Source organism: Vicia villosa, linkage group LG1 (assembly GCF_029867415.1).
Source record: "Vicia villosa cultivar HV-30 ecotype Madison, WI linkage group LG1, Vvil1.0, whole genome shotgun sequence".
In the NCBI taxonomy this organism is placed as follows: Eukaryota; Viridiplantae; Streptophyta; class Magnoliopsida; order Fabales; family Fabaceae; genus Vicia; species Vicia villosa.
The window spans coordinates 7,543,036-7,570,504 of NC_081180.1; the positions used below are offsets into that span (position 1 = coordinate 7,543,036).

General features: G+C 36.5%; 3 protein-coding genes across 3 annotated transcripts; 2 read left to right on the forward strand and 1 right to left on the reverse strand.

Moving 5' to 3' along the window:
- The first annotated feature begins 5,019 nt into the window (after nt 1-5,019).
- LOC131627685 (translation initiation factor IF3-4, chloroplastic-like) lies at nt 5,020-9,302 on the forward strand. Its single transcript, XM_058898527.1, has 9 exons — nt 5,020-5,354; nt 5,453-5,492; nt 5,579-5,638; nt 6,209-6,261; nt 7,503-7,558; nt 7,665-7,698; nt 8,436-8,508; nt 8,602-8,694; nt 9,010-9,302. The coding sequence occupies exons 1-9, from the start codon at nt 5,119-5,121 to the stop codon at nt 9,148-9,150; spliced, it is 786 nt and encodes a 261-aa protein (XP_058754510.1). The 5' UTR covers nt 5,020-5,118; the 3' UTR covers nt 9,151-9,302.
- Nucleotides 9,303-14,016: 4,714 nt separating this feature from the next.
- LOC131627695 (cellulose synthase A catalytic subunit 7 [UDP-forming]) lies at nt 14,017-18,885 on the forward strand. Its single transcript, XM_058898536.1, has 13 exons — nt 14,017-14,313; nt 14,408-14,603; nt 14,704-14,903; nt 14,992-15,091; nt 15,174-15,288; nt 15,410-15,676; nt 15,759-16,104; nt 16,197-16,460; nt 16,553-16,765; nt 16,857-17,067; nt 17,163-17,359; nt 17,467-17,820; nt 17,988-18,885. The coding sequence occupies exons 1-13, from the start codon at nt 14,239-14,241 to the stop codon at nt 18,567-18,569; spliced, it is 3,120 nt and encodes a 1,039-aa protein (XP_058754519.1). The 5' UTR covers nt 14,017-14,238; the 3' UTR covers nt 18,570-18,885.
- A 1,042-nt stretch (nt 18,886-19,927) lies between these two features.
- On the reverse strand, nt 19,928-23,064 carry LOC131627704 (pentatricopeptide repeat-containing protein At4g30700). The gene has a single exon (XM_058898545.1). The coding sequence runs from the start codon at nt 22,962-22,964 to the stop codon at nt 20,613-20,615; it is 2,352 nt and encodes a 783-aa protein (XP_058754528.1). The 5' UTR covers nt 22,965-23,064; the 3' UTR covers nt 19,928-20,612.
- Between the last annotated feature and the right edge of the window lie 4,405 nt (nt 23,065-27,469).

The window sequence follows — 27,469 nt, forward strand, 5'->3', positions numbered from 1 at the left end:
AATCTCATTAATCCAACTCAGCAGGCGTGATGTTGAAAGTTATTTCATAGGACATGTTATTCCAAAACATGTTTCAACATTCCATAGGACATCTTCTTGTTGTACCTGTTTTATACCTATGTTCTATTAGCGAGCTTTACATCCCATTCTACATTACATTATTGCTGCCATTATTTGTTTTACATAAATTAATCCAATCTTAAAAATAAAGAACTTACAATTCCCCCTTTGGCAAATTTTGGCTAAAACAAATAAAAACAAAATACAACTTAGCAGGCAATATAGAAAACACATATATTAGCAATAGTAGATCTCAGAAAGTGTGTAGTAGACTTCAACAACTGTGGATGGATTTAGTATTCAGATAAGATGTCGGGACATCTCGTTCAATATCTTCAATCCAGCATTCTGAATAAGCTCCATTGCAGTTAAGACCTTATCACCAATGAACATACACCTCGAGATCAATGAAAGACGGTCCAGAGGTCATCAGGTGTACATGAGGAAGAAGATGAATTACACTCCCTCTCAACCCATGAACTAATTCTTCTCACAGAAGACCAATGGTGGCATAAGAGAATCTACTAAGCATTCTTGATCAGCAGCCACCAGTCAACCTAGAGCATGAGAGGAAACTTAAGAAGTATCCACATTCTACCCTGGGTAACTCATAACACAGGTCAAAACTGTGTTCATAACTCAGATCACAAGTCACAAAAACATTTCCTTCCAGACCAAACATATGACACACTTGCTTCCTCTTTGACATGTCTGATCAGTAATTGAGAAGCCCAGTTCCAGACTCATTTGATTCAATCCTTTCTCCCCCATTTCGGCCAATAATTGACAAAGGAGGCCTTCACAGAACCAGACCCAGGCACAACTTACCCAGACTCAGAAGAACCCCATTTGAAATTACTCACAGAAACACACACTCACAATGTATGAGAGGAAAAAGAATAACCTCTATAAATAGCTGGTCATTTGCTCGGAAAATAATGATTCCTTGAATGTGACACCTTCTGGTCAAGGAATGCATTATTTGAGGAGAGAATACCGCCAAAAATCTATGTGCACCGTCCAACAGGGCTTTGAATGCCTTTATTCTTCTTTGACTGTTTCTTCTGGACAATTCAGTCCCAATGCATGCACATGCATGATTAATATTACTTTCTAGACTTCCTTTTTACACGTGGATGTCTGCACAGTCTAGGGTATTCCTTTGTTGGGCTCAGTGAAACATGTCATGAACAATGTTCTGACATCTTACTAGACATTGTTTTCAACTTCAACCAAATCTTCAGTAATTTTAGTCAAGGACATTTCTCAAACTACTTCATATGCTCAGAGGCATGACTATAATTCTTTCAACTGAATTCTCCAAGTGCCCTCTTTTCACTTGGAATTAGTGTCACACACCTTTTGGCAAAACAAGTGTGACAACTCCCAACAACCAGCAGGAAAATCCTCTTATCCCATTAGCCACTGCAGAGAAACATAAATTCTCAGGCATAGACAACATATCCTCTTGGAGTTGGATGGTAAAATCTAGCTTTATTTGGCTAGTTCTCCAGAAACCCTCATAGGGGCAAAACTAGCTACTCCTTGTAGCAATATGTCTTAGCATGTTATTCAACATCATCCTCATAAGAGGGTAATAACTCCATAAGCTTGAACATTGCAAGCTTTAAAAAAACCAATTTGTCCATTGACCCTTTTTTGTCATGGACAACCAATACTCCAGCTTCTGCACTTACTCCATCAGTAGAGTCAATAACAAGGACACATATGATTCGTACCCTTGCAAATCCACACTCTGTATTATGACCTATTGTGTAGGAAAGTTGTTAGGAGAGCACGGTGTGAAGTCACTCACCAACTCTAAAAGAAATTCTCAGTTTGCTTAGAAGCTTTACTAAGATTCAGATTTAACACTTGTCTAGAGTGACTTGCAACAGAAGAAAACCACCTGATCAGACCTCAGTATCTAACACCCTTCTTTTGTCCTTACATCCACTATTAGCTGCTGATGCTAGTGAAATATTCAAAACATCATAGTAGATATGCCTTACCTGAGCATCCTACTCTAAAATAAGAATCTTCTCATTCTAACTCATATATAGAACAACCACTTCTGAACATGGTGTTTGAATATTAAGATTCATGGTCCCAAGTATCTTCCATAGACTATTATCAACAATGATGTTACTACATCATTTGGGACATCAGCACCTCTTCCATATAACCTATCAGCTTTGGTTCTAGAATCATCATCAAGGTACTTATCTTCATACATGGCCTTTACTAACCACCCGATCTACACAACAGGATCCCAATAGATCTCATCTTCAGTAGAACCACACAACAGAATATTATAGAGGGAAATAAAATTTCCATCATTTTTTGAAAGACATGTTCAAAAGTTAGATTTGCACGCAACCATCAAACAAACACTCAGCTCCCGTCAAAGTATTTGTAGTCAATCTTTCATGCAAAATCCTAATAAATACTTAGTCTCCCGTCATAGTACTTATCAATTAATAAGATATGATTACCTTCTCACACAAGGTAAGACTTTAACCTGACATGCTTCTTCTTCACACCTGTGGTACTTTTCAAATCTTCTACATGACATCCAGTCATGACAGCCAAAACATTCCAGTATTAGGTCACAAGCTTTACCTTATCCTCTGTCTAGACATACAATACTTATTTGGCTGAGGAGAATCTGAGATGATGTTCCAACACTGAATCCGACATTATTCTCAATCATATGAACTTGATTAACTAGTAAGGTACTGGGCATCTTTCATAGTAGACCCTTCAAGGGATACAAGAGGATAAACCATCAATATTTGATCAAATTCTAAGTCCAAATCAAACATATGCAGCAACATGGACATCTTAAGAGTCTTCTAATGTTCAGATTTCTTGTCTGGCTTTGAGATGATTGAACAACCAACCTTCTGCACCTATAGAGGAGATTCCCTCTACAGGGTATTTGGAACAACCACTCCTCCTTACTCCAGATAAGAATCTGAAATGTACATCCTAGGTGATTCAGATGACACTCCAATTTTGCAAACACCCATCAACCACTTATCTCAGGTTGACACAACTATATAGCAGATGATCCCTTGAAAGTATCTTCCACTACAGAACAAGAGTTCAATGCTCTCATATACTTGATAAAGATATCAGGTTTTAGTAGGCAGCCTCTATCCTGTTGAAGAACCTTGTGAAATACCTCTAACAAATTCTCAAGGCAATGATGTTAAGGCATTACTTCTAACATCCCTTAAGAACCCTTCAACTACAAATTAGGGTACCTTTCAACAGCCTCTAAGAATTATATTGGAGCACAACTTGCAATTGATACACTCCTATAGCTCCTCCCACATAGAGTCTGTTTTATGACCAATCAATATCATTCCACAAATGTGGTTCCATTGATCAGAAGGATAACTTAGACATCAACGAGGGTGTCCTTTTCATTTGACCTTAATATACAAGGGAGTTTGGCTGAGAAGTCACCACGCTACTGGGCACTAAAGCTCAACAGTTGCTCATACTAGATCCGAAATAAACTGAACCAAGGAGTACCACCATGGTTAATCAGCATCCAATCAGTTCACCAATCTAAGACATATTCTTTGAGTAACAATATCTTAGATACATAGCCCAAATACCTCCTCTTCCAAGTCAGGAGTAGGCTCCAAACATATGTGATAATTACACATTTGTTTAGCACCCAAAGCATCTATTCAACAAGGAGTTTCATTCAAGTCGACACGATGCTCTAGCATTTGATAGGACATTAGTTTCTTATTCTGGGACATACAACTGAACTTGGCTATTGTTGCCTCAAAATTCAACCTTTGATCAGCTTTGAAGCAGACAACCCTGCTCTACCACCAGCCTCATAGTTACCTCCTATAAGGGATCAAGAATTATGAAGACTACATTAAATACCAAAATAAATGGCTTCAATCTCTCTTGAACATAGGTGACAGATTCCTTGAAGAAGTAAACATAAACTATATTAAAGTGCCTTTATGAGTGGACTTGAGAACCAGAACTCAAGTATCGTTGGCCACTTTACTCAATTGACAGAACCAATTTTGAACCTGCCTTATCATGGGATACAATTCATGAGGAGATCAAACCCTAATGCTAAGTCAACCAGGTTTGAGAGAGATACCATGCAGCGGAAATACATCAACAGCTCCTCAACTATCTTCAGTCTCAACACAAACACCTCATCTTAGATGCCTTCATGTAAGAACTTTCCCAAGTTCCAACCCTTGCAACAATAGATAAGCTCAACCTTCACCAGTCGTGAGCTTCCTCCAAGAATAATATACCTCTTACCTACAAGCTTCGAGGTAAACACAACATCTCTTGCTTCACAGTTTCGAGACAGACATGGTGATCTTCCCACAGCCCAGGAGATTCACCTATACAAACCCTAAACTTATACATTTTGAGTTCGTATCAAAATAGGTCATCAACCATTCTATTTATATTCGATTCCCAACTGGGTTTGGGCCTTCAATCACAGCTAATTTGTTGTTACAAATAAGCAGTAACTTCTGCTACAAACAAGGTCTTCAATTTCCTAGTTTCCGAATATATCTCCATATTTAGAAACTATATAATATTCAAATATTCTGATTGATTCTTCAGACATTTTAAACATATAACGCCTTATATGATTTGCATAATATTCAGAGAATATTCTGCATCTGTTAAATTGGAATTGAATCTCATTAATCCAGCTCAGCATGCGCGATGTTGAAAGCTATTCCATTTACCGAATTTTGAGTATAGGCAGTTTTTTTTGGATTTATAAAATTTAGAAAAAATAAATTATGAAAGAGTTAAAATTAAATTTTAAGAAAAGTTATAGGAGTATGGGGGTGCAAGTGCTGGGTTGCACCGTAAAAAAAACTCCAAGCTTGTGTACTTACTAACTAGGCCCAATCTTCAGATAATTGAACTGGTACTTTTCAAGTGGAGAAAAACAGAAAGTAAGAAGATTGAAGATAAGAGATACCAGTACTAACTAAAACTAGAACATGCGCCAAAGTTGAACCGTGAAAGGTGTGAACTAGCGCCATGTCTGGCATTACCACCACCACCGTCCCCGTTAAACTCAAACTCTCCGATACCAGAATCTCACCTCTCTTCTCTTCCTCTATACCTCATTCCCTCAGTTTCCACTATTCTCCCTCCCACGCAACCGTCCGTTACGGTCTTACCCTCCGCACTTCCGCCTACGGTAACTTCAGAAGACAACCGCCTAACAAAGACCCCGACGAGGATGAACAGGCTCTTGACCTCTCCAAAATTAGGTATTGTAACTCATTTATCGCGGATTTTTTTTTCAATTTCTGTTTAGGATTTCTGTGCTTAATTAATCGTGTTATTTTGGATTTTGGATTTGAATTAGGTCGAATACCGTTAGGCTTATTGATCAGAATCAGAATATGGTTTGTTTTCGTTTAGTATTCGATTTGATTTCAATGCTTTTTGGATGAGTGATGCCGTGATTTGAAGATATTTTGGTTTTTTTTAGGTTGGAGTTGTGTCTCTTGATCAGGCAATTCGAACGGCTGAAGATGCCGAACTCGACTTGGTATGTTAATCTTTTCATATTGTAATTTTTTTTTGCTATTCTATCATACAATCTTTTGATATTGATATTTTCTGTAGCACCAACACCTTTGAAAAAATTGTATCTGTGTCTGAAATGAAACCAACACCAACACTTGTGAGGACGTTGAATTTATTTATTTTTTCAAATAATTATCGGTGTCAATGTTTCAGTGTGAGTGTTGTGTTTATGGTGTCGGTGCTTCATAATCGATATTTTATGGTTCTTCTTTTGAATTTAATTGCAATTAGTATAATGTCTCAACAAAATATGTGTAGTTTGGACTTTGGACATGATTATAATTACAAAGTTTAGAAACAAAAACAGGGAGAGTTTATATGGTTTTACTTAGATGGTCTGTTTAAGAGTATTGCAATTGCAAGGGATAATTAGAGAGCCATTTCTAGCTTTGTGTTGTTGAAACCCAACTGTTTGAAGTTAGTTCTTAGTATATTCATTCAGCTTCCTTTTCTAGTGGCATTTGAGTACATATTATTTTTGATATGGCGCAAATGCATAGCCTTACTTTCTCTATTTTTATTTTCATTGCAGGTAATAGTATCCGCGGCGGCAGATCCTCCTGTTGTTAAAATAATGGATTACAGGTATGAACTTACTTTGTCCTGAAAAAAATGAAACTTTGCAATTTGTATTTTTAGTCCTTCTTTGACACACACTCACATAGAGCCCGCATATTTTTATTTTTGATATTGAACGTAGTATAAAAACCTAGCGGCATTACAAAGCAATGCTTTGAAAATCTGGGCAGTCATTGAACCGGTTAAGACACTCATTCAATGTTCTGGTTCAACGTTAGTTGTATCATTGTCTTCTGGCCATTGATAATTAAATATATCTTTTTGAGACTATACAATACATTTAGTAATTAATTAATACAAAAATATTAAGCACGGATACCTCAAAATCCTTGTCGAATCGTATCCTATACGTCGCTGATATGTGTTGAAAGAGTATCTAAATTTTATTATTTAAAAACAAAAACAAAAAAATTCCGAAACACGCCGATACGGCGGCGACACGCTGACATACGCTGTCAACATGTCTCCGATGTGTTAGGGATACGACTACTTTATCTCATGATTGTTCATGTTCTTCAAACTTTTCTTTCATCTTCTCTCAACTTTAATTACCTCGTGACTATTCATTTTTCTATAACAAGGGTCAAATTTCCCCCTATTTAACTACTCCCCTGTAAACTTTAATTACCTTTTCTCTTTGTGATGCACCAATATAATATTCTCCCGCTATTACTATTTTTCAAGACTGGTTTCTTTTTTTCATAAATCTTTTACCCATCATCAAAATTTGCATATTCAATTGGTTATTGTTGGACATTTTTAACTAGTGTATAATTTTTAACTTTATTTATGTATCTAAAACGTATTGTATCCTATATTCTTCAATGATTGACGTATTGCCGTATCGGATGCGTATCATATCTGATACATGTATCGTGTCCGTGCTTCATTGAATTACATTCATTACAATATTTTAAATTATAAGATGATTGTATTTTATCTTTTGGTCTGTTTGTTCTTTAGGATTATATTTTATCTCCTTTGGAGTGAGGCTATTTTGAAGAAAATAATCTATCAATAATAATATAGAAAAATAGAATCAACATAGAGATCAACCCAAACACATTGTTTCAAGAAAGCCTTTTGCCTTTGACTGTCACTTAACATAATCCGAAGAAAATCCTGGTGGATCCGTGATTACTTCTACTTCCTTTCTGCCTGCTCACTGCATACTTACGTACTCATGACTTGAAAATGGCCGGACCTTGAAAGTTAGTGTTCCTTATATTTTTTTCTTTCTTTCACAGTAAATATAGATATGAAATGCAGAAGAAGAAAAGAGATCAGCAGAAGAAAAGTGCTGGTAAGCATTGTATTTAATGGACTTTGAAATTTCCTTTATATCATTTACAATATTAAAGAACTCGGACAGAATATAAATTGCTGACCAAATGATCTTTTAAATGTAGCTGGTCGGATGGATTTGAAGGAGCTCAAAATGGGGTAATGTCCTAAAGAAGCCTAGATAATCCTTCCTTCCTTCCTTATATTATGTCATAGACAATAAAAAGCATAAAAGAAATATCTGAATCCGAGTTGTTTGGTTCCATTCAGATTTGACCCATTCTTGGCTATGGATCAATTTAATCATTACTATTTTATAAGGGTTAGAAATGTGAACAGAAAGATTTTGTTATTGCCGTTCAATCTAATTGGGTTTACTCTATGTTCTCCTGGAAGGCAACCCATCGTTACCTGTTAATTTTTTTCATTGCTCGAGAAACTTAAAGAAATAAGCTGCATGTGATGTGCAATTTATTTTTCATAACTTGCTTTTTGGTTCTGAACTTGGGTTCAATTAGGAACGGACGCACAAAGATAAACATAGGAAGTTGCACATGTCTGGCCTTTCATTGCTAATATCCTGTTTCTTTTTAATAAATGTATGATCGATTAGGAAATGGTGCATTTAGAGCAGTTTGTTGGGCCATGCTGCTTAAAGATAAACATGGGAAGTTTGATGCGATGCGCCAAACTATAAAAATAGATAAAATTGACAGTACAACATCATTTTAAAACATTAAACTTGCATTGGGTTATTATTCTTTTGATAACATGAACTCAATTAGACCAGTTCCAGATATTTCTTTTTATGAACCAGGGTTCATTTTGAGTTGTTGTTATACTCAATTACTTTCGGTAGAATGTGATTGTGTTTACTATTTTGGTTATTTTAACAGATACAACATAGATCAACATGATTATTCTGTACGTATGAAAGCTGCACGGAAATTTTTGGCCGATGGTGACAAGGTTACATTTATTATATTGACATGGCATATTAAAAGTACATATGCAATATATCATCTTTAATTGTATTAATATCTTTTGGACCACTTGCTGTAGGTTAAGATCATAGTAAACCTTAAAGGGCGTGAAAAAGAATTCAGGAATAATGCTATTGAGCTTATTAAACGTTTTCAGAACGATATTGGGAAGGTATGTGATGCCGTTTTGCCATGCTCTGATTCAGCAATGTCATAATTCTTAAGTATTTCTACCGAAAAAGTAGGCTAGTTATTTATTGGTGCACTAAACACTCTTGGCATACTTCAATACTTAATAATCACCACCTTATTTATTGTTTCTTTTTCCTATTTAAATTACAGTTGTGTTTATATCTTCTTCAGTATCATATTCTTAAGTCATTTTGCAGTCATTGTGTGCTGATATCTGATTTTACTTTCAATGGAGATATTTCTTTTTATCGCCCAAGTGGCTTTTATATCTAAACCACACTTGGTTCTTGTGCAGCTTGCAACAGAGGAGGCCAAAAACTTCCGTGACAGGAACATCTTCATACTTTTGGCTCCAAATAAAGCTGAAGTGCAGAAACCTCAAGAAACACCAAATAAAGCAGCGGAAAATGAAGTATCTGTCGGTGTCGAAGCATAATTGAAAAAAAATTCCACGGGGGATTCTAGTTGTAGAAGGATGGATTGTGAGTAACTGATATTGCTCTGTTTTGAAATTTTTTATTGTTGTACGTATAGCATGCATATAATTCATGTGATAATAGTATATAGTTCATTAGAAGTTTAATTATAGAGGCAGCCGTGTCCGTTAACCGATCTCTTCGGTAGTAATCACACAAGATCACCCGGGATGAAAATCTTCTGCAGTTACTTGATTCGCAAAGAATCAAGTAACTATGAATAAACTTCATTTAAAACATCATTCATTTTATTCAAACTGTGTTGATGCATCAATATTGATCCACTTATATTCCAATCCAATGGACGCCGAATCGATGACTTGTAAGAGACTCGATATCTTGACTCAACAAACAATAGCAGGAAATACCTCTATGGGGAAATATGCCAGGCTGGGTGATATAGTTGGTGATGACTCGGTACCTGTCTGAGTGCAGCTTATTTATAACCTTGACTCAAAAATGTAATTTTCAGCTCAAGATGTAGATGCTGCAACATACACATACCTAACGATTTGAAGGTAGCTTAGTTTTGAAGTGCTTACGTTTGAAGAATGCTAACATGTCAAATGTTTTTCTACACGCACAAGTAAACAGAATATAGTATTGAAAGCAACATGGTACACACATGCACCTTATTCAGATATTCTAGTATATCTTTTTGTACGTTAAAACTTTTCAATGGTAACAAATACACCTTTTTTCGGTTAAATTTGGGTCTGGTTTTCACTGTATATTTGCTTAATTTTTAATTGAAAATGTTACGAGATAATTGAACAACTAAAGCGTTATCCAGAATTTATGTGGTTGACTAAGTATAAAATTAAAAACAGTTTCGGAGACGAATAAAATATGACTAAAGATGATATTTATTACGTACAGGAAATAAAAAGTGTATTGAGAATGAGAGGCATTAAGTGATAGTAATTCAAGGATTTGACTTTTGAAAACGATAATATTTTGGACTCAGTGATAAATTTACTTTAGAGTTTAAAGTGAGTAACTTAAATTATTGATGTATACATCAATGGTTTATACACATGAAGAATGAAGATGCGTAACTAATTAAAATAATTAATTTTTCTAATTACTCTCTATCACCTAGATGACCAAATTACCATTAATTTAAATTTGAAAATTAATTTTTTAATAACAAATAATATATTAATAAGAAAAGTGAAAATCACCAAAATACAAATAATTCCAAAGCACAAGAAGTGTAGAGGACTCTCAAGGATACATATAAAGAATCAACAAGAAAAAAATTCCAACCAATAGAACAACAAACCAAACAGAATAGCATCAAGTTAGAACTCATACCGCTAGAACCACTATTAACATATCAAAATCCTTCAAGAGAATAGAAAAAATTATAAACTAGAACCTACCTCAAAATTCTTTTATTTCTCTCATGAGATAGAATAAAATCTCGAAGCATAGAAAGAAGATTTTCAAACAGGTAACTCTCTAAGAAAGAAAAATCTTTTCAAGCTAAAATCTCAAACCAGGTCCCCGTTATCCACCTCATCGATCTCTCCCTCTAGCCCATTTAATTGAATGGAGTTAAAAAACATACTAGAGAACTTGGATTTTAAGGGATTGCGTCCTAATAAAGGATCCTTGTAGAAGGAAGTTTAGAGGCATGATCTTACTTTCTTAAGGATACCATCAACAAACTAGTCAGAAGAGTCATTCTCATTGGGCCCAAAAAGGGACACAACTTTCAACCAAGTTAAAGTAGATCGTAACCTCAATGTCCTTCCTCATTGAAAAAAGGAAACAACTGAATCACCAGACATAAGGCTGTAAGCAACTCCCTTCTGCACTTAGCCAAAAAGGCTAGATTAACTAGCCGAAGATTCGTAACTCTTAACTAGGGATGACAATTGTACCCATTCCTAACGGGTATCCTCGAAAATCATCCACAACGAGTAGGGTAAAAGCACGTAAAATGGTTACGAGCATGGACAATTACCCACAAAAATAAGCGGGTATGGGCGCGGGTACGCGTACCTTAGTACCCAACCCACCCATACCCGCATAATATATATTTATATATTTTTACTTTTATTATTATAAACACATGTATGCTTATCAATTTTATTAAATACATCACTATTAAACTTGTACCCGTTTTAATAAAAGTCATTGTTTATTTCTTAACTCAACAATAACATTCTTGATTTTTTAAATGTTAGTTAAAAAATTAAAATGACATGATAAATTACTACTGATCGATAATTTTTTTATAAGAAATACGGGTAAACGGGTACGGATACTTAGATACCCATAGGATACATGTGCAAATACAAAAGTTGATGCCTGTGCGGGTATGAGCTCGAGTACGAGGATTTTTTTAAACTGTGGGTATGGAGACGAGAACTATAGTACCTTGCCCAGACCCTGCCGATTGCCATCCCTACTCCTAACCCCTTTTACTCTTACGTTTATAAATATTATCCTGTTTAATCCATAAAATCTTAGATTTTCCCTTCATCTCTCCCTACAAAAACCTTCTATGTAACCAAACAAACTTTTTCCAAATCTTTACATGCATTTTCAAAAAGGACAAGAAGAATACGAGAATAACATTAAGCATATAATTAAGAGCAACTACTCTACCTCCTAAATCAACATATATATGATTTCAAGAATGGAGCCCCATGGTCATCAAATTAACTAAAGGGTCCAAAGTAGATTCCAACCTAGGATTATCCCATATTAGCAACCAAAGATACTTAAAAAGAAGGGTTTCAATCTCTTATTTAAGGAAATCACTTGAAGAAGTTAAGAAGATAAGGTATACGTTAATCCCTATAAGACTGCTCATAAGGAAATTAACTTGAGGTCAGCTCAAACCCTTTTAGAATCGTCGTAATACTTTAAAGATTTTCAAGAGTAGGATCCGCCACAAGGAGTGTATCATTGTATACTGAAGATTAGATACCATCAAACTAGACGATCCCATCCTAAAACTAAAGTAAAGATCAATATCCTCAATCATAGTAACTAAGCGTCTACGCCACTAAGCCACTCAGTCATAAGCAGGAAAAAGGAAGGAGCTAGTGGACCCTTTTGTCTCAAGCCTCTTTGCATGCTAATCTCTTGAGTGGGATGCCTATTAACCAACACCACAAGATTTTCAACGACACACAAGATTTCATCCAAGTCCCCTACTTCTCATTAAAATCAAATATGATAAATATATAATCCAAAAAGCTTCATCACCTCATGGGCAAACCACTCCATCAACCAACATTCCCCCTTTATAAAAAGCCGATTGATTAGGGGAAATGAGCTTATCCATCACTAACTCAAGTCCAGTGGAAACGCTTTAGCCACCAACTTATACAAAAATCCCACCAAAGAAATCGACTTAAACTTATCCAAATGAAAGGGAGATTTAACCTTGGGAATCGAAGTTACAAAAGGAGAATGCAAAACTACATGGTAGAGATGCAAAGCAATGATAGTTCCATAAAAATATCAAAGAAATGCTTACAATCTCTTACCTAATTTCAGACTCCCTTTCAATCCAACCTTTTCCAACCTTTAGGGTGGATCGCCCGAGTCTCATCCTTCTTTGATTTCCTTGGTTTTCAATCATATCCTGAAAAAACATAACAAATTATGACACAAGAAAGAGTTCGGATATGCATCTCCGAACACCTGAAACAGACAAGTTCAAAAATGCATATCCGAAAAAAAGCTTTGTCTGCTTCAATGGCAGAAGATTTTCTGCAATTGTCATAGCTTATTCAAACTCAACCAAACTCAACATATACAAAGAGAATCTCCAAATGCGAATACTAACCTATTTGAGCTATGTAATGTATTTAAACTAATCTATTTGAGGTAATACATAAATCAAAAATCAAAATAAGCTACATGAAAAACTTACTCAAAATATGTTGGTGAGGGATTAAAGTGCTCTGATGTTGAATGCAGTATGTAGAAGGAGTATGTAGAAGGAGTTGGGAATGGTAAGAAACATAAATGTAACTTCAAAATTTGATCTTGAATGGGAACTTGAAATGAGTATATTGAGGTAGAGAGAAAGTATATTTTCTAAGGAATGAAGAATGAGAAGAGGGAAGGGTTCTGGCGCGAGCTTTAAATATACCCACCTAGTTCGGAGATGCATCTCCAAACTATATATTTTTTAAGTCAAAAAAAATGTTTGTTTGGCGATACATCTCCAAACTATATATATATTTTTTAATTTAAAAAAAAAAAAGTGCGGCGATGCATCTTCGAACATATCCTTAAAATGACTTTGGTTGTGCATCTCCGAATTTTATTAAAAAATAATAACTTTTAGTGCGTTCGAATATGCATCTCTAAAAAAATGGACATTTTGAAAATTTCGCGTAAGAGAATGTATAAGGGTAAAATGAGAAATTGAGTTAAAAAAATCAACTAGCTTGGCGCATTACATCCTAACTTGTGCAATTAAATATACAGAGCCCATCCTATAAAATCAATAAAAAAACTTTAAAATAATGATCAAATAGTTTCTATAAAATTTATTGTACTTTTTTAATTTATGGTTTTTTCAAAGGTAATTTTTAATTTTATACATATCTCGTAAAAATATTATTCCCTTTCACGTCAACAGTCATGTAATGAATACGTTAGTTTGGCACTCTGACACTCCATTGCTTACTTGTTTCGTTTGCTTGCAATATTAATATTTTGATGTATGAACAACCGATAAAATAACTACGAAAATGAAATAATATTCAAAAACCAACTTTGTCTCTTTTTGAGCCTAGAGTATACACTTTTGAAAGATAGAAAAATTAATAGAAGAAACTAAAAAAAGGAAAAATTGTTGGAGATTGCATTGAAGGAGATGGTGGTTGAATAAAAAGGAAGAAAGCTTAGCTTCAAGGCAATGGGGACCCTGCAACCAACACTTATGTGGACATATTAGGTGTCAACACACCTAAACCTTCTTTCGTAGCACCATATTTTTCATACATAAAACACCAACTTGTTCTCAACATTCATCAAACAATTGTTCCATTTTCATCTCTCACCACCAAAATATGGAAGCCAGCGCCGGATTAGTCGCTGGTTCGCATAACCGTAATGAGCTTGTTGTCATTCATGGCCATGAAGAGGTAACAATAACTATGTAATAATCATGAGTGAGTTACTAGAGATGTTTGTTTGTTTTGTTTGTTTTCATGTAACAGTTTTTGTTGTGTTATGCAGCATAAACCTTTGAAGAACTTGGATGGTCAAGTGTGTGAGATATGTGGTGATGATGTTGGACTCACTGTGGATGGAGACTTGTTTGTGGCATGCAATGAGTGCGGTTTTCCGGTGTGTCGGCCGTGCTATGAGTATGAAAGAAGGGAGGGGAGACAGCTCTGTCCTCAGTGCAAGACCAGATACAAGCGTCTCAAAGGTAGGATTATATATTCAAGTGCACTCTACATGATATAGTTTTTGATGATTGTAGTATTATATCAGTTGATTAACTTAAACAAACGATAAATCGTGTGAAGGGAGCCCTCGTGTTGAGGGAGACGATGACGAGGAGGATGTGGACGATATTGAACATGAGTTCAACATTGAAGACAAAATGCACAATCATGATCATTCTGCTGAGGCCATGCTGCATGGGAAGATGAGCTATGGAAGAGGTCCTGAAGATGATGAGAATGCACACTTCCCAGCTGTTATTGCTGGCGGTCGCTCTCGGCCAGTAAGATTTGCACCATTTTTTGATCCATCTTAGGTTTTATAGAATTTGTAAATCAATAAAACTAAGTTTGCTTGTTACATTCATACAGGTAAGTGGTGAGTTCCCAATTTCATCTCATGGTTATGGAGACCAGATGTTATCTTCTACGCTGCATAAACGAGTTCATCCATACTCCGCCTCTGATCCTCGTAAGATATAGTTTATAGTTTGGTTCATTTGCAACATGGAAGAAAATATTTAATATTTGTTGCATGATGTGATAAAAAACAGGAGGTGTGGGATGGGATGAAAAGAGAGAAGATGGATCATATGATAGAGTGGATGACTGGAAATTACAGCAAGGAAATTTGGGACCTGAACCTGATGAAGATCTAGATGGAGCCATGTATGTTTTTCAGTACTAATGAATGCAGTTCCTGAAAATTAATTTATAATGAAATGATAGTAATATTGAAAGATCATGATCGATATTTATGTTACTTACTGTACAATGTGAACTGGTGCAGGTCGGATGAAGCAAGACAGCCACTGTCAAGGAAGGTACCAATAGCATCTAGCAAAATCAATCCATACAGGATGGTGATCGTGGCACGTCTTGTTATTCTTGCCTTCTTCCTCCGATACAGACTTATGAACCCGGTTCATGATGCAATGGGACTATGGCTAACTTCTATTATATGTGAAATCTGGTTTGCTATTTCATGGATCCTTGATCAGTTTCCTAAATGGTATCCTATTGAAAGAGAAACCTACCTTGATCGCCTTTCAATCAGGTAAAGGGACCTTCAAATTCCTGATTATTGAGATCCTGGTGTTTAAAAATTTAAATCGCTGAACAAGAAAGTTGTTTATCAGGTACGAGCGCGAAGGTGAACCGAACATGCTTGCTCCGGTAGATGTCTTTGTCAGTACTGTGGATCCCTTGAAGGAACCTCCTCTGAATACGGCAAACACAATTCTTTCAATCTTGGCAATGGACTACCCCATTGATAAGATATCATGCTACATCTCTGACGATGGAGCTTCAATGTGTACATTTGAAGCCTTGTCAGAAACTGCGGAGTTTGCTAGGAAGTGGGTGCCATTCTGTAAGAAATTTTTGATCGAACCCCGCGCACCAGAGATGTACTTTTCTGAGAAAATTGACTATCTAAAGGATAAGGTGCAGCCCACTTTTGTCAAAGAACGTCGATCCATGAAGGTTTGTATTAATCTACAAGAATTATTAGGAAAAAAACACGGAGTTCTGATAACAGTTTAAAGTTTACTCACTGTTGATTGAATGCATGACAGAGAGAATATGAGGAGTTTAAGGTTAGGATCAACGCGCTTGTCGCAAAAGCCCAGAAGGTTCCCGCAGGAGGATGGATTATGCAGGATGGGACACCATGGCCAGGAAACAATACTAAAGATCATCCTGGTATGATTCAAGTCTTTCTTGGTCACAGTGGAGGTCATGACACTGAAGGAAATCAGCTTCCTCGCCTTGTTTATGTATCCAGAGAGAAAAGGCCTGGATTTCAACACCACAAGAAAGCCGGTGCCATGAATGCTCTGGTAGAGTTTTACTTAAACAGCTATTGTTATTTTTATGACGTCCATTCAAATCACACTTACTTGATTCATCTGATAATTCATGTAATTTTCAGGTTCGAGTCTCTGCTGTACTTACAAATGCTCCTTTCATGCTGAACTTGGATTGTGATCATTATATCAATAACAGCAAGGCTGTCCGAGAGGCCATGTGCTTCTTAATGGACCCCCAAACAGGGAAGAAGGTCTGCTATGTCCAGTTTCCTCAAAGATTTGACGGTATTGATACAAATGATCGATATGCTAATAGGAACACAGTTTTCTTTGATGTAAGTCACTGAAAAAAGCCAACATCAGCATGACATGGTCTCATTACAAGCTGATATATATTACTAATTCCTCTTCTTTCTGTTCCTGCAGATTAATATGAAGGGTCTAGATGGTATTCAAGGTCCTGTATATGTCGGCACAGGGTGTGTATTTAGAAGGCAAGCTTTATATGGATATAATCCTCCCAAGGGTCCCAAGCGTCCAAAAATGGTCAGCTGTGATTGCTGCCCATGTTTTGGAAGGCGCAAGAAGGTTAAGCATTCAATGACCGATGCAAATGGAGAGGCTACAAACCTAAGAGGTCTTAATTTTCCAAATCACCAATCTTGACACTAACTCCTTGCACAAATTGATTTTATGTCCACCTGTTCTAACCACTGTCATGTGTTCATATAGGAATGGATGATGACAAAGAATTACTGATGTCCCAGATGAATTTTGAGAAGACATTTGGGCAGTCATCAATTTTTGTAACTTCAACCTTGATGGAAGAGGGTGGTGTACCTCCTTCCTCAAGTCCAGCAAGCCAGCTTAAAGAAGCCATTCATGTAATCAGTTGCGGATACGAAGATAAAACTGAATGGGGGCTTCAGGTAACATCACTAACATTGGCAGCATAGGGACTCCTAATATTTCACTATAGTTGTTTGTTCACAATAAGAAAATCAGCTCATTCGATATATTGTTTTCCAAATTGCAGCTTGGTTGGATTTATGGATCTATTACAGAGGATATTCTAACAGGCTTTAAGATGCATTGCCGTGGTTGGCGATCCATTTACTGTATGCCAAAGAGAGTAGCATTCAAGGGTACAGCTCCCATCAACTTGTCAGATAGGCTCAACCAGGTGCTTCGTTGGGCCCTTGGCTCCATTGAGATCTTCTTCAGTCATCATTGCCCCTTATGGTATGGCCACAAGGAAGGGAACCTGAAGTGGCTTGAGCGATTTGCCTATGCAAACACAACTATCTACCCCTTCACCTCCATACCTCTAGTTGCCTACTGTATTCTTCCTGCTGTCTGCTTACTCACTGACAAATTCATCATGCCACCGGTAACATTTTTATTCTATTATCTTCCTGTTAAGAAACGAGTTAAGATATGATGAGCTTTCGAAACTATAAGTTTTATAACTAACATTACAACATTTCATAATATTACCTTCAAAAGCACAAGAATGTTTTTATACTCGAATATAATTTTGGATTACTCATTCTCCAGATAAGCACTTTTGCTAGTTTGTACTTTGTTGCTCTCTTCACTTCAATCATGGCAACGGGCATTCTTGAGTTAAAATGGAGTGGTGTCAGCATTGAGGAATGGTGGAGAAATGAGCAGTTCTGGGTCATCGGTGGTGTATCAGCACATCTCTTTGCTGTCATACAAGGTCTTCTAAAGGTTCTTGCTGGAATTGACACCAACTTCACTGTTACAGCCAAGGCAACAGATGATGAGGACTTTGGAGAATTATACGCCATTAAGTGGACTACTCTCCTAATTCCTCCAACCACAATCTTAATAATCAATATTGTTGGAGTTGTTGCTGGAATCTCAGATGCCATAAACAACGGATATCAATCATGGGGACCTCTATTCGGAAAACTCTTCTTTTCCTTCTGGGTGATTGTCCATCTGTATCCATTCCTTAAAGGTTTGATGGGTCGGCAAAACCGCACACCCACCATTGTTGTGATATGGTCAGTGTTGTTGGCTTCAATTTTCTCCTTGCTATGGGTAAGAATTGACCCATTCGTGCTCAAAACTAAGGGACCTGATACAAAACTATGTGGAATCAACTGTTAAAAAACTGGTTTGTTTTCCTACAGTATTCTTTGGTGAACATCTTTATATAAATTCTTGATTGAGCTTTATGATGTGTGAATCAACAAAGATTAGAAGCACAAGAATGAATGAACAAAGAGTGGATTATTATTAGGAAGTGCAAATGCAGTTTTCACATTTTTGTAAATGTAGTGGATAACATAGCAGTTATCATGTGTTTTGGTTGAAATAACAAGGATTGACAAGTAAATCAATGGTACATGTATACCTATACATTGTTACAAATTCGTATGTATCGATAATGTTCTATCACATGCATCTAGATCATTATTTCTTATCCAAGTCATGTATGTTTATAAATTGCAAAAAACATGAAAAGAAACCGAATCTTTTCATTCAATAGGTAATGCACAATCATGAAAGCATCAAGTTGGTTGAATCATGAGTTAAATTGGTAAAGTAAATAAACATTACCATATTTCATGAAATTAAAACATATTTGTGAATGTAGTATTTCGAATTAAATCTAGCCTTTGATGAATTTACCTATGCTTACTCTCCCTAAACATTCCAAGAACTACGAATTTTCTAGGATTTCTGTTTCTTCCTCTACAATCTTTACAAGTTATGCACTAGCAGTAGCAGTAGTAGATTACCAAGAATAAGTACAAACTACAAAGTAAGAAAATGAAACAGTGAATGATCCCCTAAAATCTGGACTAAGAAACAGGGCAGGAAATAGAACTTACTTGACTAATTTAATGATAGCCAATGGTCTAGGTTTTTGGTCCTAAAAGAAGTGTTTTCGAGATTCCAATATTTTATGAATCTGGATTTGTTGTCCCTGTAAATACAAAGAAGAAGAAAATAGAGAGGGGTCTTTTACAAGTAAACTAATAAATTAACTTTCCCTTGTTTCCTCATGTGACAGGATATTATGTCTTTTAGAGTGAAAATAGAAATACAGTCCTTTTGTTAGCAAGTAGTCCTTTTGTTGGCCTGTTTGAAAGGCTTTTTAAAAACTCTATTTTAGTTTTTGAAAATTTAAAAACTAAAAACTTGTTTGAATATAATATTTTACAAATGTGTTTTTAAAAACTCTTCACAATTTTTCAGTTTTTAAAAGCAAAAAACTGAAATGGCTAAATTGTGTTTTGATTTTTACTTTTCAGTTTTTAAAAACTAAAAACAAAAACTATTTCAAACAGACCCTATAGTCTTCGAATTTTTAAATTTCTCAAAATTTCCACACCACTCAATGATGAGCTGACAATGCTTATTTTTTGGGAAATCTGATTTTTTAAGGATTAATTTTTCTTCTTCTATTTTTATCAGCACATTATTCAACTTGAAACTTAAATGAAAATGAGTCTCAAGTTCTGTGGTAGTGAAAATTTCTGAAATCTTAAAAATTAAGAAACTATATTTTTTTGGTTTAAAATGTGAGGACTAAAATTGTATCAACGATAATAGGGGAAGGAAAGTGAATTTAAACATTTTCTTTTCATTGTTCAAAGCTAAGAATCAATAACACATTGAGAAATCATCAAGACACTAACTCAGTATCCTTAAAATGATAGATTCATTCTTGGCAGCAAGATGGATCAGAAATCTAATTTTAGTACAAAAAGTAATAAATGTGTTTGAATCGTCAAGTATATCAGGAAAAATATTCAGTTTCCTCAGTTGCTGTGTACATGTTATTAAAATGAAATGTGAGATCCCTATTCTTCCACCCCGAGTGCCTTCACCACTAACAGCCTCCACAAAAGAAAATGCCCCTTTCTGAAAAATGTATCTGCAATTATGGTACTTTCTTAAACAAACAACTCTACCCTGTCCCAGTTTGAACATATATCATCCACGAACTCGGTGGGGTAACCAATAGATAAAACTTCCTCAATTCAGCCAATGCTGTGAAATGCTGTGCTTCTCATGTGGAGGGCCACATGATGGTCCGGACTCCAGATCAAATTAATGTAGGATAAATAATAAGAAAGCAAAAGGTTCGATAATGCTTCTTCCCCATATAACTTTAACTGATGAAAATATATTAGTTCAGCTTCACCAATAATCACCACAAGAACAAATCCCATCTTTGAAATGGTGGAATCTGTTAGCATCCCTAACTACAATCAATCTTTCTGTGATCTTTGATATAAACTTCGTTGCAGTGTGGCAATCTAAACAAACCCGAAGATTCTTGATGATCCTGATCTCGGTACCAGGTTCGGTGGTAATAAGGCCAAAAGCTATGGCTAACTTCTCACTATGAACATTAAAGGCAAGCTCTTTTTCCTCCTCTTCCACATCATGCAAAGCAGGGGCTGTTTCTGACTTATACCCCATCTCTCTCATCTTGCTCGTTAACTTCTCCAGCTTTGCATAAATATCTGTTGTATGAGAATGAGAACGGTCACCCGATACAAAGACATGGGGGGTCCCATTAACCTCAATTAGAGTGCACCCTGGACTCTTTGCCAGTTTTCTTTTCTTAACAACTTGTCTTATTGAAGCAGCCTTTGGGAAGTTTCTCTCCACAGAGTATATGTTAGAAAGTAAGACATAGTATCCTACGCTCCCTGGATCGAGTTCAAATAGCCTTTCTGAAGCCAAGCGAGCTATGTTCATGTCTTTGTGAATCATGCAAGCACCAAGCAATGTACCCCAGACAGCAGGGCCTGGTTCAACTGGCATTTCCTTTATAAAACCCAAAGCCTTTTCTAACTGTCCAGATCGTCCCAGAATGTCCACCATGCATGCATAGTGCTCGGTTAAGGGCTCAATCCTGTATTTATCGACCATAGTATGAAAAACTTCCTCTCCTTCTCCTACTAAGCCAGCATGACTGCAAGCATACAATACTGAAAGAAAAGTAACAGCAGATGGATTAAACTCCAAATGCAACATCTCATTGAAAAGTTTAAGTGCTTCGTGCCCATATCCATGGAGCCCATAACCAAAAATAATAGTATTCCAAGTAACAGTATTTTTTTCACTCATCGAGTCAAATAATTGCCGAGCTTCCGAAATGTTACCACACTTGGCGTACATGTCAATTAGAGCCGTTGAGACATATATGTTTGGCTCAAGATTTTTGCTTTTAATTAACTGATGAACCCATTTTCCAAAACTTAGAGATCCTAGTTGAGCACAAGCTGAAAGGATAGTTGTGATGGTGACTGCATTTGGAGTGAATTCAGTCTTCATCATTTCCTGAAAAAGAGAGATAGCCGTCTCTGTCAAACCATTCTGCGTGTAACCCGAAATCATAGCATTCCAAGCAACTACGGTTTTCTCCGCGGATTCATCAAACAGCCGACGAGCCAAATCTATTTCATTGAGTTTGTTGTATATAGCAGTGAATGCAGTCGAAACAGTCGGGTTCAAAATAATACCGGATTTCACACAAAAACCATGAATAGAGCAAGCCAAATGCAGATGACCAAACGGAGAATGCAGTGGAATCAACCCAACTATTGTGCTCGAACTAACTTTCTCACCAGAAACAAGAAGCTCTTTAAAAAGCTTCACAGAACATTCAGTCTCTCCATTGGAAGTAAACCCAGAAATCATGGCATTATAAGCAATCAAATCCCGCTTACCAATCATCCCAAATAACAACCTCGCCGTACTCACATCCCCGCATTTAGAATACAACGACATCAAACCAGTCAAAACATAATCATAAAATTGAAACCCATATTTCAAAGCCAAACATTGAATCCCCATCCCAACTCTCATCTCTTGCAACTCAGCCGCAGCAGGAAGCACAGCACACACAGTCGACGAATCCATCTTCATACCTTGCGTAACCATTTCTTTAAATACCTGAATAGAATCCTCAAAACAACAATTTTTAACCAACCCATTAATCATAGTGTTCCACAAAACCGTATCCCTCTCAGGCATTCCATCAAACACCTTCCTCGCAAACCCAACTCTCGAAAACTTGCAATACAAGTCAACAAGAGCAGACCCAACAAACACATTACCACAATACCCATCAATAACAGAATGAGCATGCAACAACATCAAGTGATTCTCGTTATCACACGCGGCAACCGCGAATGCGTAGGTGAAGTTATCAGGATTGAGATCAGTGTTGCGGCGCAAATGGGTGTAGAGAGAAATGGAAGAAGATGGGGAGTCATTGAGGGAGAAGCCACGGACGAGGACGTTGAAGAGGAAGATGTCGGGTTTGGGAACGGTGAAGAAGAGGGCGCGTGCATGGCGCGTGTGGCCGAAGTGGAAGAGTTTTTGGGTGAGTTTGGTGATGGTGGAGATGTCGAAACGGTAGCCATTGAGAATGAGTTGAGCGTGGGTTTGAGCGAGGTGAGGGAAAGTGGAAGCTTTGTTGATGAGAGAGATTAGTGTGTCGCGGCTAAGTTTGCCACTGCTACTGCTGAGGATCATTGAATCAAAGTTTGAATTTCAGTTCAAGTTTTTAAAACGGTTGAGAAATGTAGTTTTAATGATATCTGTAATTTAACACACAAATTCTTAGTTTCTTCTTAGACAAACATAAAACAACATAACATAAACATAAAGATAGAAAAGGTTTTTTTTTTTTCTTAGCAAAAACAAAAAGATTTTTTTATTTTTTATTATGTAACTCCATTATGTGAAATCATTTATAATCCGACTATGTAATTCATCATTTTTATTAAAATAATATGTAATATTTTAGTTATTTATATGTTTGGTTGATTTTGGAAAAGTATTAAATTAAATTTAGTAGGATATATTCTATGTATTTACCAAAAAAAAAAGTACTTTATTATATTATGATTTTTTTTTATAATATATGAATAATTAAATGATTTAATTTGAGTGTTTATCAAAAGAATGTTCTTTAATAATTATGTAATGGGGTAATTTTGTTATGTCTAAGAAAAGGTAATCAAAAGAGAAGTAAGACAAGTTAAAAATATTGGTGCTAATCGAACAAAAACCCTTTCCACCCGTAGTAGCACCTCTGGCCGCCCAGTATTCACAATAACTTCTTCATATTAGATTTGGATCAATTTGTCTATCACCCTCTTATTAAAAAGTATGGAGTGACATGTCCTTACTCACTAACATGATAGAAAAGTCGGTCAATAAGGGAGATTATGTTCTCCGTGATTATAAGAGAAAAATGGCTCCCATATATCCCCAGTGAAGAGGGATAATAAAAGGTCTATATAAATATCCCAGCTTTATGGTTGAGAATGAGATCTAATAATTCACCCATAAATACACATGCCTAGAGCTTCTCAACACTCTGTGTGAGCTAGTTCTAAACACCATTGACAACCCTAAACATCATATACAATCATATAATTATAGGGCTACTCACATTGTATTTTTTTGTGAGCACAATTGGCGTTTACCATGAGACTCGATAAAACTAACCTGAGACACACTTATTACCATTTTCCAAACACCTCATTCACCTTCTCAGTAGGATGGAAGAACATTTCGCAGATGTTGTCATCAACACTATCACAAAAGAAATTATCGATGGTGGAGAATCCAACTCTTCCCACCGAAAGTAGGCCATGCAAGTTTTGACCACGAGCATCATACCTGTCAACCCTGAGGCTAGTTTGGAGAAGGAGTCATGGTCCAAAATCACCTTCTTCGGCAAGGATGCCGTTGGCATCCTCCCTCGTAATAACAATCCAATGGTCATCACAATGCAGTAAAATAATTGGGATGTAAAGCGAGTGTTGATCGACCTCATAAGCTCATTAGACATTCTATTTTGGGACGCTTTTGAGAAACTTCGTTTGATCCAAATGACATCCAGGACTTTCAATGTTCCCTGGTTGGTCTCTCTGGCGAGCATATATAGGGGAAAGGCCACATAATACTCAAGAAAATGTTTAGGATGGATGCAAGCGTGAAGCCAATCAAAGTTAAGTGCCTCGTAGTGGACGTCTTATTGTCATACAACATCATAGTGGGGCGCTCTGCCATTAGCCTACTGGGGGCGTCTTATCCATTATGTAGTTAAGTATGAAGTATACTCTATCCAACGGGCGAGCTGTAGTGGTATAATGGGATTAAGATATCGCTTGGGAATGTTATCAAAGTAGTCTTAAAATAAGAAGATAAGAGATATCAACTTCATAACTGAGATTAATTATCCGTTCCAGTTGGCTAACATGGGTTTGGTCCGAAAGTCATCAAACAAGTGGTGCATGTGCGTCGACTTCACTGACCTGAATGATATCCATACACTACTCAATATTGATTGGCTGATTTATGGGTCCTCCGATTACAAAACCTTAAGTTTTATGGATGTTTATTCTGGCTACAATCACATAAAGATGGATCCTATGGAAGCGCCCAAAACTATGTTTCATGTCAAACCATGGGAATTATTACTACAATGACATGCCTTTTGGGATGAAGAATGCAGAATCCACCTACCAAATATTAATGGATGCAATGTTCTCAAAACATGTATGACTAAAATTAGAGGTCTACAACGATGATATGATTGTGAAGACTTCGGAGGGGGAGCTATTGGGAAAAATTAGAAGACATATTGGAGTTAGCCAGGAGGTATAACATGCTTCTAAACCCCGGTAAGTGGGTAAATTCCTAGGATTTATGTTGACCATGATCGGGATAGAAGCGAACCCAGACAAGTGTCAAGCTATCATCAACATGAGAAACCCCTACAGTACTAAATATGATCAACAACTAACATAGTGCTTAACCTTCCTAATCCATTTTATTTCATGTGCACATGGCAATGTATTTAATTTATTTTCCACATTGAAGAAAGAGGATAAATTATAATGGAAGAGTCAATGCGAGTAAGCGTTCACCAATCTAAAGGTATTCTTGGAAACGCTACCCATGTTGACACGTCCAAAGGTTGGCGCACCGCTCTATCTATTTTTTTTGTTACTGATCAAGCGATGAGTTTTGTGGTCGTCTAGGATAAAAACAAATTTAAGCATCCCCTCTATTTCGTGAGCGAAGTGTTAAAAGGCGATGAGGACAAATATCATAAGATCGAAAGATTAGCTTTGGTGGTCGTGATAACTGCAAAAAAGCTCAATCCGTACTTCCAATTACAATGTGTCATGGTAAAAGCCAATTACCCTATTCTCCAGGTTCTGAAGAAGCCAAATCTCGCAGGAAAGATGGTGTCTTGGTCAATAGAGTTGTCTGAGTACGTTATCCAATATGCACCCAAGGGAAGCATCAAAGCGCAAATGTCGGCTGACTTCCTAGTAGATTTAGTTCGCCAACAAGCAAGGAGGGTCCCCACATATGGATATTATCTATGGACGACGCCTAAAACCTAAAAAGAAGGTGTTGGAGTAATGCTAAATGGACCAGACAACCATCTGATAGAAGAATCCTTAAAGTTTAAGTTTAAGTTTAGCAACAACCAAGCCGGGTATGAATCCCTTATTGCTGTCATGGTCCTCGCCTTGGAGATGGATGATTCAAGCCTCAAGTTCAGGAGCAATTCATAATTGGTGGCGAATCAAGTCATCGAGGAATATTAGACGAATGAACCCCAACCGATCAAATATCTAAAAAAGGTACGTGAGTTATATGAACGTTTCAAAGCTTTTAAGATAACATATGTTCCTAGGGAACAAAACTCCAGAGTTGATCTTATCTCTAAGCTCTCCAGCACTGTTATGGTCGATTTCTGTCAAGACCTAGCTAGGAATACAAACAAATTTTATTTTAATTGTCCACCCGCTGGAGAACGGGCAGGATGAGTTAGCCAATAAAGTAATATTGCATGAAATAAAGAAAAAGTTGGACGCTGCCAAAGGGATTTGAGTCGAACAACTCCACATAGTATTATGGTCGTATCACATCATCCCTTATTTAGCTATCTAAGAAGCTCTGTTCACAATGGTATATGGCGTAGACAATATGTTGTACGTCTAAATCGAATCTCCCACATGGAGACACTCTCAGTTCAATGAAGAGGAAAATGAGGCAGAAATCAGATGTGTTGTTGACCTGATCGACGAAATCCATGATGTCACCTATATTAAAGAATTCACTGCCAAAGAGGTATAACTTCTAAGTGATCCCAAGGGAAAAATAAAAGGATGACCATGTGCTATGGCAGGTTGTCGTACCGACTCGCTTGGGAAAAACTGCATCTTTATTGGGAAGGTTCGTACCACATATGCCAAAATTTACCGCATGGCGCTTATAAACTCAAAGAACTGGATGGAAGGCTTATCCCTAGGACGTGGAGCTCATTCAACCAGAGATATTATTATAGATAGTCATTTACTATTCAATCAGGCGAGAGACATTTGACCCACCAATGTATAAACTTCCTCAAAAATGTTTTGGTAGCATCTTTGTGCAAAGCGAAAAACCCTTAAACGGGCACCATCTTTAAAACTAGTGAATGATGAAATTGACGATATCAATATTGGATTCTCAAAGAGGAATCATTGCAATCCTTAGAGGCAACATGTATGTTTGATCTTCAAAGAGGAATTCTTGTCGCCCTTTAAGGCAATATAAATGTTGGATCCTTAAAGAGAAAAATGTGAGAAGTGCCAAAAATACTACAACCTACATCATGCTCTAGAAGAGTTCTTCATTTTCACTTTGTTGTAGCAATCTTATGGGTAGGTGATTGGTGGTTGTGAGGGTGGTAAGCCCTATGGTTTAGAGGTATTGTTGTAAGTTGAGTCGCAGTATCATGTATATTATTTATAAAACATTGTAACCCTAATTAATCACATAAATAAAAAGGAGCAATAATTACTCTATAGTCTTAGACATAAACACCATTGATCAAAATGTATTAACAAAGATTCTTCGAGTTAATTATCTTTTAGTTTCGTTTCTCTTTATCTTTAGTATCCTAATTAATCACATAAATAAAAAGGAACAATAATTGCTCTATAGTCTTAGAGATAAATACCATT